Source organism: Macrotis lagotis, chromosome 5 (assembly GCF_037893015.1).
Source record: "Macrotis lagotis isolate mMagLag1 chromosome 5, bilby.v1.9.chrom.fasta, whole genome shotgun sequence".
Classification (NCBI taxonomy): Eukaryota; Metazoa; Chordata; class Mammalia; order Peramelemorphia; family Peramelidae; genus Macrotis; species Macrotis lagotis.
In genome coordinates this window covers 9,658,403-9,671,315 of record NC_133662.1, presented here as the reverse complement: position 1 = coordinate 9,671,315, position 12,913 = coordinate 9,658,403, and the positions used below count along the sequence as shown (strand labels likewise).

General features: G+C 41.8%; 1 protein-coding gene across 2 annotated transcripts; it reads right to left on the bottom strand.

The window, feature by feature from the left end:
* Positions 1 to 5,598: 5,598 nt before the first annotated feature.
* GNL1 (G protein nucleolar 1 (putative)) lies at positions 5,599 to 12,908 on the bottom strand. Of its 2 annotated transcripts, none has more exons than XM_074236793.1 (12): positions 12,639 to 12,908; positions 12,056 to 12,218; positions 11,596 to 11,732; positions 11,308 to 11,453; positions 10,984 to 11,055; positions 9,878 to 10,085; positions 9,613 to 9,708; positions 8,757 to 8,951; positions 7,775 to 7,953; positions 7,421 to 7,583; positions 6,285 to 6,425; positions 5,599 to 5,968 (listed from the first exon to the last, which is right to left on the bottom strand). In XM_074236793.1, exons 1-12 carry the CDS (start codon positions 12,709 to 12,711, stop codon positions 5,730 to 5,732), a joined length of 1,812 nt encoding a protein of 603 aa, XP_074092894.1. In that variant the 5' UTR covers positions 12,712 to 12,908; the 3' UTR covers positions 5,599 to 5,729. The 2 variants fall into 2 exon arrangements, with proteins under 2 accessions (XP_074092894.1, XP_074092893.1); XM_074236792.1 differs by having other exon boundaries at positions 10,996 to 11,055; positions 12,639 to 12,796.
* Positions 12,909 to 12,913: the final 5 nt, after the last annotated feature.

Below are 12,913 nucleotides of genomic sequence, written 5' to 3'. Positions count from 1 at the left end.
CTATATAAATGTTAACTATTATTATGTATATTTATTTTTTATTTTTTTGGTTTTTGGGATTAAATGATTTGCTACCTAGCAAATTAAGTGTCTGAGGCTGGATTTGAACTCAGGTACTCCTGACTCCAGGGCCGGTGACCTATCCACTGCACTACATAGCCGCCCCTATTATATATATTTCTGATCACGATATTGAGATCTACTATCTACAGAACTAAGGTGCTACAAAAAGCTAGGTGGTTTGAGATGAACATTATTGTAATGAGATGAGTGGTCTAGACAAACAGAATACATTTGACCAGAGGAGTCTGAAAAAACTTTTCATTCTGCATCGTCAAACCTAGCAACTCAAAACCTAAGAGTGGGGGCAGCTAGATGGCACAGTGGATGGAGCACTGTCCCTGTTGTCGGGAAGACCTGAGTTCAAATTCAGCCTCAGACACTTACTAATTGCCTTAGCTGTGTGACCTTCAGCAAGTTATTTAATCCCACTGCCTTAAATAAATAAAATTTTTAAAAAACCTGAAAGGGACACATCTTTATATTAAGCATTTTTAGGCTGGAAAGTGTTCAAAGGAAGGTAACCAGAACATTGAAGGATCTTGAGATCAATAATAGAAATCTGTTTTAAGAAGAACTTAGGGAGAGACATGATAGCTTGTTGCAGATATTTGAAGAGCAGTTATTTGGGGAAAAAGAGATTCAATAGGTAAAGTTGAAAAAAAGAAGAAAATTATGTTAAAAGAACAATCATTCACTATTAATGGCCCAGTCATTTTTAGAAAACAATTTGGAATTATAAGAAAATTCAATAATTTCATGATCCTTAAGCTAGCAATCTGTTGAACATGTTCTCCAAGGAGGAAAAGGATAAAAAGTTCCCATATTTACCAAAATACTTTTACCAAAATTTGTGGTAGCAGAACATTGGAAATAAAGTATTTGCCTATCCCTTAAGGAATGGCTGAGCAAATTGTGGCATATAAATGATAATGCTATTATATACCCATAGGAAATTTTGCACAAAGCAAATAAATGCAGATAGGATAAGAGGGGAAATTGACTGGGGGAAAAACTGCTTAAGTTATTTCTGATAAGGTGTGACATACAAACTATATCAGAAATTAGCACTAAGAAGCTAACCATTTGTGAACTGATAACCTTTCTCCTTCGACTTTACAGAGGCTTATGCAGTTCATGGGAAAATGCCTTCTGATTGATGGTGAAGCAAGTCACCTACAAGGAAAGACTGAGGTAGTGAGTTGAGTAAAGGGTGAGGTGGAAATTTTCAGATAATGGCCAGTCAAAAGGTTATAAACAAGTGGTCCACAAAAGAATTGTATTTTAAAGATTTTTTTCAAATTATTATTAACTAAAATGCAAATCAATACAACTTTGTATTTGTGTAGCTTTTCAATAATAATATATTTAACATTTACATAGCACTTACCATATGCTAGGCATTGTGCCAAGCACTTTACAATTATTGTTTCATTGGATCCTCATAACACTCTTGAGAAATAAGTTCTCTTATTCTACAGAAGAGAAAACTGATGCAAAAGAGACACGTCCAAAGACATATAGCTAGTGTCTGCGGTTAGATAGGGACTCGGATCTTCCTAACTGCAGACCCCCACCACTCAATCCACTGGGTCACCTACATTCCTCTAACAAATGAAGTAAACCTAGCCCCATAGAGATTGTATTGAATTTCAGTCAGCTCCACACTGAATTGAACACTATGGAAGGTAAGCTTATGATCCTTTTCCCCTTTCTCCCACTGCCTGCCTCTGCAGAGACCCCTGGAAGTACTGTAGCTGACAAGGGATATCCTACCTGAACCTACCATTTTTTATATTGAGCTTTGTGCAATCAAGTAGTCTGTACCACTAATGACTCCATCATTTGACAATTGTTAAAATTGTCCTTTATTTACTATGCATCTCATGTCTTTAATAAAGTAGTCTGATTTCCATTGTCCCTCTATACCCTGAAATTCCTAACATGTGCAAGGGGAATATGGGAAAGAGAAATTGAACAGATGCTCATCTAATAGATGTAGGTCTTTAACCAGGATTTAGTTGTCATCAAGTATTTACTAAGTTTTTATTATATGTTAGACACTCTCCATTTCAAGTCCAGGAATAGAGTATTCCTTGGATATGTTCACTGTGCCCCATGTGTTTTACCCACACTGCATAGCAAAATGGTAGTCACCAGTCTATAAACTGGATATCCTAGCCTGCCTTTCCTAATTTCAAGAGTCAGATATTGGAAAGGCAGAAGTACTAAAATTGGGGAACAGTATTAACCCCAGAACTTGTTTTAACACAACTTCTTCCCCAAAAGGAACCTCTCCCAGTAGTTGCACAAAACCATTTAATAGTGATACATGGTTTTTTCAGTTTATCCATTATTTATAGAAAGTGCACTTTAATAGTTTGGTATCAACTTTGTCCTTTGTATTTTACCTGTTTTGTTGCCTTTTAGCATTTTTATTTAGATTCTAGTAACCACTATGTGTATTGTTTTTTATACCTGATTTATATCACTTCTTATAAGTTTAGTTTCTTAAGGGACCTACACTGTAAATGGTGAGACCTGGGCACCTGATTCTCTGAGAAGGGAGCTGGCATAAAATGGGCAAGGCAGGCTCCAACAAGACTTAACTGACTGAAGCACAGTCTCTGAAAGGGTTGGGCATGAGGGAAGTATATAATATTGATTCCTGGTTTTCATTTTCTTGTCTTAGGTTTAGTTAGTGAGAATTGGACATGTCTCAGAGAAGAGAGAGGAACTATTCTTTTTCCATGTACCCTTAACTGAGTTCCATACTGTTGCCTCATGACATGTCAGAGCCATGATTGATTAGGCAATTTCTGCCAAAAATTAAAGGAACTCCAGAAGTGTCACCTAGTAAATAAAATTCAAACTCTCTTCCCTCCCTCCTCTCAAAGCTCTCCAGTCCACTACCATCCTACCTTTGAAGCTGTCTCTATGGCTCCTACTTTAGTAGGGGTTTCCTATTCCTCAAAGAATCTTCTTTTTCTTGGCAGATTTCCAATTTATCTTGTTATTTTATCTAACAGCCCCCCCCATATATACATACACAATGGGCCATTTCCAGGTAAGAAAAAGGGGATCCACAACAGTCAGGTGTGGCTACCTTATTCCTATCTGAGATTAGGAGCTCCAGTAAAGCAAAGTCATCCCTAATTTAGCTTCCTATCACTTGGTACTTAATTTTTGTTTAATTAAAAACAACCAAAATACCCAAACTCAATTTATTCATTTTCACCTTACAAGTTGCTTTTACTGCCTTTCTATGAGACATTTGTTTCATTTTTCCTGTGCTTCTATTTTTTCCTCAGTGGCCTATATAGCCTACACAGCTCATGGAAAAATGTCCTTTGATTGGTGGTGAGGCAAACCACCTACCAAGTACCAAGAAAGACTGAGGTAGTGACCTATGAGTGTGGGGTGAGAAGAAAGTTTTCAAATATGGCTAGTATGCCAATTGGAAAGTGAGAATAATGTTATTTGAGTTTTTAAAAATGCATTAATAAAACTTATTTTTCTGTAGCGATATCATCCTAGAGCATTTAACTCTTTTTCAGGAATGTAAGAGGAAGTAATGGTTGGCACATTCAACACTGAAGAGCTCTTATAAACAGGTATTATCTTCTGTGTAACATTGGAGATGAGTTGTTTTTTGAGTTCAATCACGATAAAATCCTGAGATGGCAGGAAATACAATGTGATTAATTCTTTCTACTCAATCCTTCAAACTGATTATAGAATCATATGAATGGTTACACCACAAATCCAACATGCCATTCCAAAGGTTTCCTGATGGGCTATAATTGAATTTAGGGTTGCAAATGGACAAGAAATATATCTAGGTTGTACTGGCAAATGAATCCCTAAATTGAACCCGACTGTATTCTAGGATTAAAGCTAACATTCTTATCTAGAGTCACTAAGGAAAAGAGATACCACAAACTGGGGCTTCTGGCTTAGAGAGAAATATGGGCCAGTATCCAGGTTCTGATAAATTTTCATTAAAAATTAGGTTAGGAAAGATTGTATTCTTAGAATAGATTGTTTTTAAAATACTTTAAGATATATGCTTGCAAGGGCGGCTAGGTGGCGTAGTGGATAAAGCACCGGCCTTGGAGTCAGGAGTACCTGGGTTCAAATCCGGTCTCAGACACTTAATAATTACCTAGCTGTGTAGCCTTGGGCAAGCCACTTAACCCCATTTGCCTTGGGAAAAAAAAAGAAAGAAAATGTAAAAAAAAAAATGTAAAAAAAAATATGTTTGCCAGTGAAATAATAATGTATTATTTCAAAATCTATTCTTTTCTTTCATAAATAAATCTTGGACATCACAATCTTGAGGTTTGTACTGTGTAGAAATGGAGGACAAGTGGAAAGTTGCTTAAAAAAAAAACCTGGGTATATACTTAGTATTAGCAGCATCAGAAAGATGAAAGGAAATCTGAGTTTGGATTAATTTCTGAACACAGCGTCAAAGTCATTTCTTTTAAAGAATTTGGTACTTAAAGTTCAGATATATTAAAAACAAAACAGTGAAAGGCAAAAATTCTGGTGGCTGATGTCAAAACTCTCTAGAAAAGAACTGGTATACTGGGAAGTTGACTGTAGCAAGTTAAGCCTAAGGTCCAGGACAAGATCCTTTCCAACTCAGGTTCTGTCACTCAACTTCAAGTAAAGCAGACACAAATAGATAACTTTGACTCTCTGCCTAAGGATGGCTTTCTTTCTCTTCCTGATCTCTGTATGTCAGATATCTGTCAAAGATGAGTTAACCTGTTGAGCTTTCAAAAACATTTTAGCCACAAAATTAATTCCTATTTATTGTCAACTTAAAGCATTTAAAAAGTTTGACCTCATGGAGGGGACTATACCCACTCAACTCTTTCACAGCAACTTCTAATCACCTGTTACTTTTTAAGATCTGAAACTTATTTTATTTCTGCACTCAGAGAAAGTTCTAAGAAATGTGGTCAGAAACTGTGAGAGAACAAACTTTTTTAATATTAAAACTTGGGTGCCTGAGAGTGAGGTTTCCCTATTATCATCCTTCTAGAATGGTCCCTCCAAAGAAATCTGGCTTCCTACTTGAGTCTACCACTTAGGTGACATGTCTCTGTCTCTCTGTCTCTCTCTCTCTCTCTCTGACCTTGACAGAGGGGCTAGGGAATGGTTTCCTTTCACAAGGACACATCAGATTTCTGAACATGTTGTCTCTTCTTCTAGTAGAAATCTGGGTCTGTGCTAATTCCAGAGTACTAAGAGACAGGGTTTCTATAAACTACACAGAGGAGCCTGGGATCAGACCAGAATTTACTGGAGGAACTGTCTCTCAATCTGCTTTTTAGTAACAAGTCATTAGGAGAAAAGAGGAACAAGAGAAATGGGAATAGGGACTCAGTGTATTAGAATCCTATTTCCAAAGGACTATTATTAACTAGGGCCTCTGAAGGAAAGTGTCTTTGATGAAGTTTAGGATGAGACCTCCAACTACTAGGATAACAATTTGATCTTAGTTTTAATCCAGATGGGAAGGGGAGGTTAATAAACCAGGTTATCTTTATTCATAGTTGGAGAGATGGAAAAGGTGTAGTAACACTTGCTGCCCCTCCCCCCCACAACGAGTCCAAAGCAAGAATGTTGAAAGGGAGGGAAGAATAAAGGATGGGGATTCAGCATTCATCCTCACCCAGCAAGGCATAGGGGTTTGGGCCTGCCAGGTTTGAAGGCCGGGCAGTTGGAGGGGTGTCTTCATCCCCCTCACCCTCCTCATCAGCATCCCGGTCCTCCTCGCCCTCCTCTTCCCCAGAACTGCTCAGCTCTTCTTCCTCATCCTCATCCTCACCAGATAGTCCCACCCTCTCCTGCATCATCACCAACTCCAAGGTTTCTGGATGAGACTCCCAGGAGGCTAGAGAGAATGGGGAAGAGACAAAAAGAGAATGATGAAGAGTCAGAATTAAGGAAAGGATGTCTGGAGCCTTTAAAACAAGAAAGGCTATGAACAGATATTCTGAAAGAAAGGGGACACAGGGAAGAAAGGTGAAAATGTAGGAGACTTGAGTCCTGAAAGGAAGAAAGACACAGGAAGTCAGATGCCTAGGTCCAATATGGGAGAGAGATAAAGACTGTTAGGCTCAACACCAATGGTGAAAGAAGGCAGGGATTTGGGCAGAAGGCAAATGGGAAGAGTCAGATCCTATAAACTGTAAGTCTGCTTCTTTTACCTCGCTGGTCACTGTAGCCAGGTGGACGAAGACAAAGGCTGAGACGTCCATCAGCAGCCAGCCGAAGGAGGCTGTTGGCTGCTCTGTATACATCGTTCCTAGCTGCTTTGGCTGTCTTGTAACCACGCTTCTCAGCCCAGGCTACACGAAAGGCAGAAGAATGGAGAGATAAGAGAATATGAATCAGTGAGTTACCCTGTGGTCTCACAGGCCTTCCCAAAAGGATAAGCCCAGAAAAAAAAAAGAGACAAGTTGGAGCAAATCCAGAAGAAGGTGGCTAGAAAGATGAGGGATGCTCAAAACCATGATGTAATAGGAGCAGCAGGAATAACTTAGGAACCCAATAGAGATAACTAATTGAGCTATCCTTTGGAAAAAAAATTAACCTTATGGGTATAGATCCAGAAGGCAAAACATTTGAAACAAAAGATGGGATTGAAGACAAGGGAGGCGGTCAGGGTACACTTTTGTTCAATATAAGAACATTCTAACAATCAGAACTTTTCAGTGTTGAAACTGATTGGCTTGTGAGATCTTGATTTGTCATTGAAGGTATACAAGCAGATGTTAAGAAATTATGCTTCTATAAAGATAAATTCATGCTTCAGGTAAAAGCTGAACTAGATGACCTCTGAAAGTCCTTCTAAATTCTAGGACTCTTTTATGTAAAATTCCTCTAAGATATTTAAGCCAAACAAGTAGTTAGCTGGGGGGGGGGGGGGGGGGGAGACACAAAGATGTAGTGATAAGGAGACAAAAAGGAGGATCTTAAGAGAGAGGAAGGGACAGATTAGGGGAGATAGAAACTGGCAGGGGAGGACAGGAAAGAGGAGACAAGGAATGAGACTAGAAGTAATGAAATGTTAGGAAGATCATAGGTTATATAGATTTAAGGTTGGAAGGAAGCTTCTAAGTCAAATCCAATCTTTTCATTTTAGATAAGGAAACTGAATGTGAAGAGGTTAAATGATTTGCCTGGGGGTCATAAAGCTACTAATTGAGGTAGGATGTGAACCTAAGTTGTCCTAACTACAAGTACAATACTCTATTTCACCACACTGCCTCTAAGAGAGAAGAAAGGAAATGGTGACTGATAAAATAATGCATAGAGATGACACTGAAAGGGTAGAACCCACCTTCACAGATATCCCAGGCACACCAAGCGGGTTCATGCCCTGAGTCCTCAGCTTCAGGGTGTTTCAGTCGAAGAAGTGCCTGAACAGGTATTCGGGAGGCCAGGTACCCCACAGATGTGTAGGGTTCCTGGATCTGAGCAATAGGGTAGATCCCAGTCAAGATCTAGGAAAAGAAGATTAGTGAGACCCAACAGATTGATTCTAAGCCCCATCTCTCATTCTTCTCATGGAACTAGAGACCTAGGCCCTTTAGTTCACAGACCATACCCCGTCTCCTTTAGGCCTTAACTTCCTTAATGCCCCAGAAGTCTAGCATATCTCCCTCCCTCCATCCCTAACTTCCAGGCTCCACACCTGTAGTTGTCGGGGCAGCAGGGAAGGAAAGATAAGGCCAGGGCAGTCACAAAGTCGAACAGTGGGTGTGAGGAAATATGTCTGAAAATAACGGGTGTGGCCAGGAGTTCTGGAAACGCTCACCACCTTTCGTCCAACCAGCCCATTAATCAGGGAAGACTTTCCAACATTAGGAAAACCTATGGGAAGAACAAAAATAATGAAGGGGGAATAGTAAACAATGAAAAAGGTGGAGAAATGTGATAAAGACAAACTGTGAGAGTTAGAAGTTCAGCCAGAGAAAGGGAATGATGAAAGTCACAACTGGAAGGGAGATAGAAGTCAGGAAAAAAACTGTGCCAAGTACAGGCAAATCACACTGGAGACACTTCATCTGTACCAGTTCCAACTCTACTTACTAAAATATTCAGAGCAATACAACCATCAGATCTTCTTTCCCCCGTTAATTATAGTGTATTCTTTGCCCTTTCTGACCTGAAAAATCCCTTGGTCTTCATAATACTACCAGTCACAATAACTTGCTTTTTCGCAATTTTAGAAAATCTTACACAATACCATGGAGGCAGTTCATCTAGTCTAACACTACTCATTTTATAGAAGAAGAAACAAGGTCCCACAACTAGTCAATGGCAGACTTGGTAATAAAAAAAAAATGTTGCTCCAATAACTGATCCATTATTCCACTGCTTCCTCCTATTTTCAAATATTATTTCAATAAAACATGCAACTTTTAAACCACTTTTTTTGTTAGATTAGTTTTCATCATAGCAATTCTATACATCCTCCCAAGCTTTAAAGCCTCTTTTCTCAAAGGAGCCCCTTTGTTGAGAATAAGAGTTTCTATTAAGTAATGGACTCAAGTCTCCTCTTATCATACCAGCCCAGTCAATTGAAATTGAGAATTGTTAGGGACTAGTAAGTCTTCACACCTTGCTAAACAATCATCAAATACTCAGAATTGCACCTCCTGATGTTTCCTCACCCACACAGCCAATAGTCACGACTCCATCCTTATATCGCTCCTGGGTTGGGCCAGTTGGCTCCAGAGCAACATCTGTCTGCTGCTCCACCAACACCACTGGTCCTTCTTCATCTTCCTCTTCCTCTCCTGAACCAGTCTCTTGACTTGCTCCAGCTGCATCCCGATCCATCTTTTCTTTCCAGCTGCTTAAATCCACTACCATAGGGAGAGACAGATTAAGAGTTTTCAGATTTCTGGAAAAGTGTTTTCTTCCTTCGGTTTTTCGGTTATACTCCCAAAAGGCAAGAAGGCAGTATGGAATGGGGGCCAAAACCCTAGGTTCAAAGTCCAGCCTCTGTGACTTTGAACAAATCAACTGAACCTCACATTGCACCAGGGCAATTCTTTTTTTTTTTAATTTAAAGCAATGGAGTTAAGTGACTTGCCCAAGGTCACACAGCTAGGTAGTAAGTGTCTGAGGTCACATTTGAACTCAGGTCCTCCTGACTCCAGGACCAATATGACACCTAGCTGCCCCAGGGCAACTCTTTAAGACCAAATAATTTAAAAAGCAGCTGAAGATCTGTATTGTTAGGGAGCTCCTTACAGAAGTGAAGTCATAGATCCAGTTTCCCCCCCCCAAAAAAAACAAAGAAATCAAGAGATTTTGCTTGAGGGATTAAAAAAAAAAACTTTCAAGGACCTCTCCAGCCCACATATCCCTGGGCAGCAGAAGATCTTTGGCCAATTTTATGAGTTCCCTTGGTTCTCCTAAAATTGTCATTAACTGATAGGATGACTTTTGGCAAGAGGCAAGGGAAGAACCCCAGACTCTCCCCAACCCTCCTCAGGCCTTCCCTCAAATATACACCCAGACCTTTTCCTGCAGTAATGTTCTCACAAGCCCTTAGCAACTGTTCTGGTCCCAGGGCATGAGTCCAGACCCTTCCCTGCTTCCGGCGCTTCTTCAAGGCTGAAAATAGAAAGAGAGAGGTGAAAGAACAATGAAGATCCTGCTCCACCCTTGTCACACTAGACTTGTATTTGCTATCTCCATTCCATAAAGCCCCTGGAATCCTTTGAGCCCTAGAAAGCTACATATGTTCTCCCACACATCCCTATGTTATCCAAATTCCACTCACCAGTCTTTGGATCCTGTGGAGTTTGGGGGTCCCGAGGGAAAGATGTGAAAAGAACAAGATGGAGCCGGGGGTAATGCAGGCGAAAGTGATACTTCCAGGCAATGACGAGAGCTGGGGGAGCCAGATCTACTTTGTTCAGAACTAGTATCAGTGACAGCCCTAGCTCCCCTGTCACATACTCATATAAGGCTGGGGGAAAGTTGATGACCTGTGGGGAGGTGAGAGGGAGGGTATGAAAAGTAGCAATAAGAGTAAGTGACCTAGGAATATTCAATTCCTCTCTTCCTGATCTTCTAGGAATGGTTCTACAGGCATCAACTTCTGTAGTTGTGGGATAATAGAGAATGAAATGTAAAAGAAATCCAAGGCAAACTGAAGGCAAAAGAACACCTGAGAGAGAATAATATATGGTGTTCTGAGGGAGATGAGACTAGTTTGTCAGCATAAAGAAGTGAAAGATAATTGGAATAGAAAAAGTAAAAAAGGAAGGTCAAGTAAATTAGATAAACAACAAAGGCAGGGTGGAGAACAGTTTTTGCTTCTTATCAAAAGAGAAACTTATAAACTTATAAATAAGCCCCTGCTCATACTAGAAAGAAGTTAAAACTGGAGAAGTGCTGTTTAATCCACAGCAGTCTGAAAAGTCAGAGTAAGGAGTTAAGTGTTGGGAAAGAAGGAGGGGATATGAACAGAGGGCCCCCCCAATAGTTACTTAGCTGGTTCCTAGAGAAGTACTTGAATTTGCTCCACCCTCCAAAGGTACAAAAATGGCTTAGAAAGTAGCCATTAGAGGGGCAGGTGGCACAGTGGATAGAGCATTGGCCCTGGAGTCAGGAAGAACTTAGTTCAAATGTGACCTCAGAGGCTTAATAATTACCTAGCTGTGTGACCTTGGGCAGGTCACTTAACCCCATTGCCTTGCAAAACAAACAACAAAAAAAAGTAGCCATTAGTTAAAAAGAAAAAAGCAAATTCCTGTCTTAGGTAATTCAGGTTGAGGAAGGGGATGAAAAAAATCTTTTCTCTTTTTCATCTCTTCCCCCTCCCACCTTTGCCTTTAATTTTCACCAACTTATTGTCCCATTTGCTTGGCTCTTCTCACTCACTGGATGACGTACGTCTGTGATGAGGAGGACAATATCAGACATCTCTAGCACACGCCATAATTGTCGCCAGGTCTAAAAGAATACAGATGATAAAAATCTGAATCCTGTATTGTTAGTCACAGATCAGTGACAGTTTGCAACTAAGTACTGGCTATCTCCATTCCATAAAGCCCCTGTAATCCTTTGTACCCCAGAAGGCTACATATGTTCTCCCACACATCCCTATGTTATCCAAAGGTCCATGTGTCAGGAACCCCATTTCCCCTCCTAGGGACAGTTCAACTTTTCAGATAGGATCATATAAAAGCCTTGCTCTTATCTTACCTCCAGGTTGTGTTCAAAGTAGCTGAGCTGCTCAGAGGTATAGGATCCATGGATCTTCCCCAGATACTCCTGGAAACTCCGTTCCTCCTGGGTCATCAATTGCTCCCTGGACATCTCATAATTCCAAGGGGGACGACGAGGAAAGTCTAGGTGTGAGAAAGCAAAGAGAAGAAAAGGGAAATACGAGTAATCTCAGAACCCAGTTATCTGGCACCACATTTTACCAGCACTTTCCTTTCTCCCACCTTCTACCCCTGAGAACCAAGTGATTTGTATCGCAATCCTTACTGGAGTCTGGATGGTAGATATCTCCAATATCAATCTCCAGAGATTTCTCACTGACTGGTTTCAGCACTTGTTCTCGAGCAGCCCTCTTTCTCCGCTCCACCTCTTCTCGGCTCTCTCTTTCAAAATGTAATCGGTATCTAGGGAAATATTGACTCGACTATTCAACTTAAGTATATAATGTCTACAAGTCATAATTTTCCAAATTTCCCTCCAAAAATCGTAAGAGTATTTTTCTCTATAAGGATCCAGGTATCTTAGTCTCCTGCTTGCTTCCAAAGCTCCCTTTTCTACAGATAAAAACTTTCAGCTCCCTCTCCCAAAAGAACCAGTTGCTCTCAGGGTAACTAAAGAATCCAAAGTGTTTGTCCTTCGATATACCTGAGACTTCTACTTCACAGGCCTCCCGCAGTGAAGGAGGGTGATGAGGGACAATCCCAAGTGCCAAGATGCGCAGCCTTACCTGTTAGGGTCATAGCGATGACCAGAGCCAGAGGGTGGCTGCTGGTTGAGGCGCCGGATCTGCTGGGTCACAGACTCTCCATCAGAGGTGTCAGTCTGGTCCTCCCTGCGCTCCCGGCTCCCGCTGCGGCTGTTGGAGCTGGACCGCAAGCCATCCTGCAGTCCTGCAAGTGGGGACGCGACGCCCAGCTCTGACACCCAGGTCAGGGCATCCGATTCTTTCACCTCTCTCCTTTTAGCTCAACTTCTGGTACCCAAATAGTATTCTGCCTCGCGCCCCGGTTTCTCTTTCCTTCTCCTCCACACCCAGAAGCCTCCCAGGACCAGGAGGAAGGGGGCAATGCTCTCCTATCTCCAACACCCATTCATCAGAAGAGGCCCCTCTGCTCCCTACTAAAGGGATCCTGTCTGGTCCATATCTGGAGAACAGCTCTCCGTCCATCCTCTTCTCACTCGGACGTGAGGGAGGCGGATGGAAGCCGGCTGGCTCCGTCTGCCATACTCCACTTTGGCTGCAGATGAGGCTCATCCCTGCTCCAGATGTGCGGCCTCAGGCCCCGCCCCTTCCTCTCTCCCTCTTTTACCTCGTTTCCTCTCCCGTTTGTCCTGCAGCTGTTTCTTCTTCTGCTTCACGCTGAAAGGCTTTTTTCTCGGCATGGCCCAGTCTGGCTCCCGTTGGTTTCCAGTCCTCTCCGGGATCCAGCCGCCGCCGCTTGGCTTCTGCCGAACCCCCCCCCCCCGCCCCCGGCCCAGGCAGCCCCCGCCGCGCAAGGCCCGGGACCCTTGGGGGCGGGGCTCCGGTGTGACGTCACCCGACGGGTCAGACCAAGTCTCGCCTTCTCGGGGGGGGGAGGGGGAA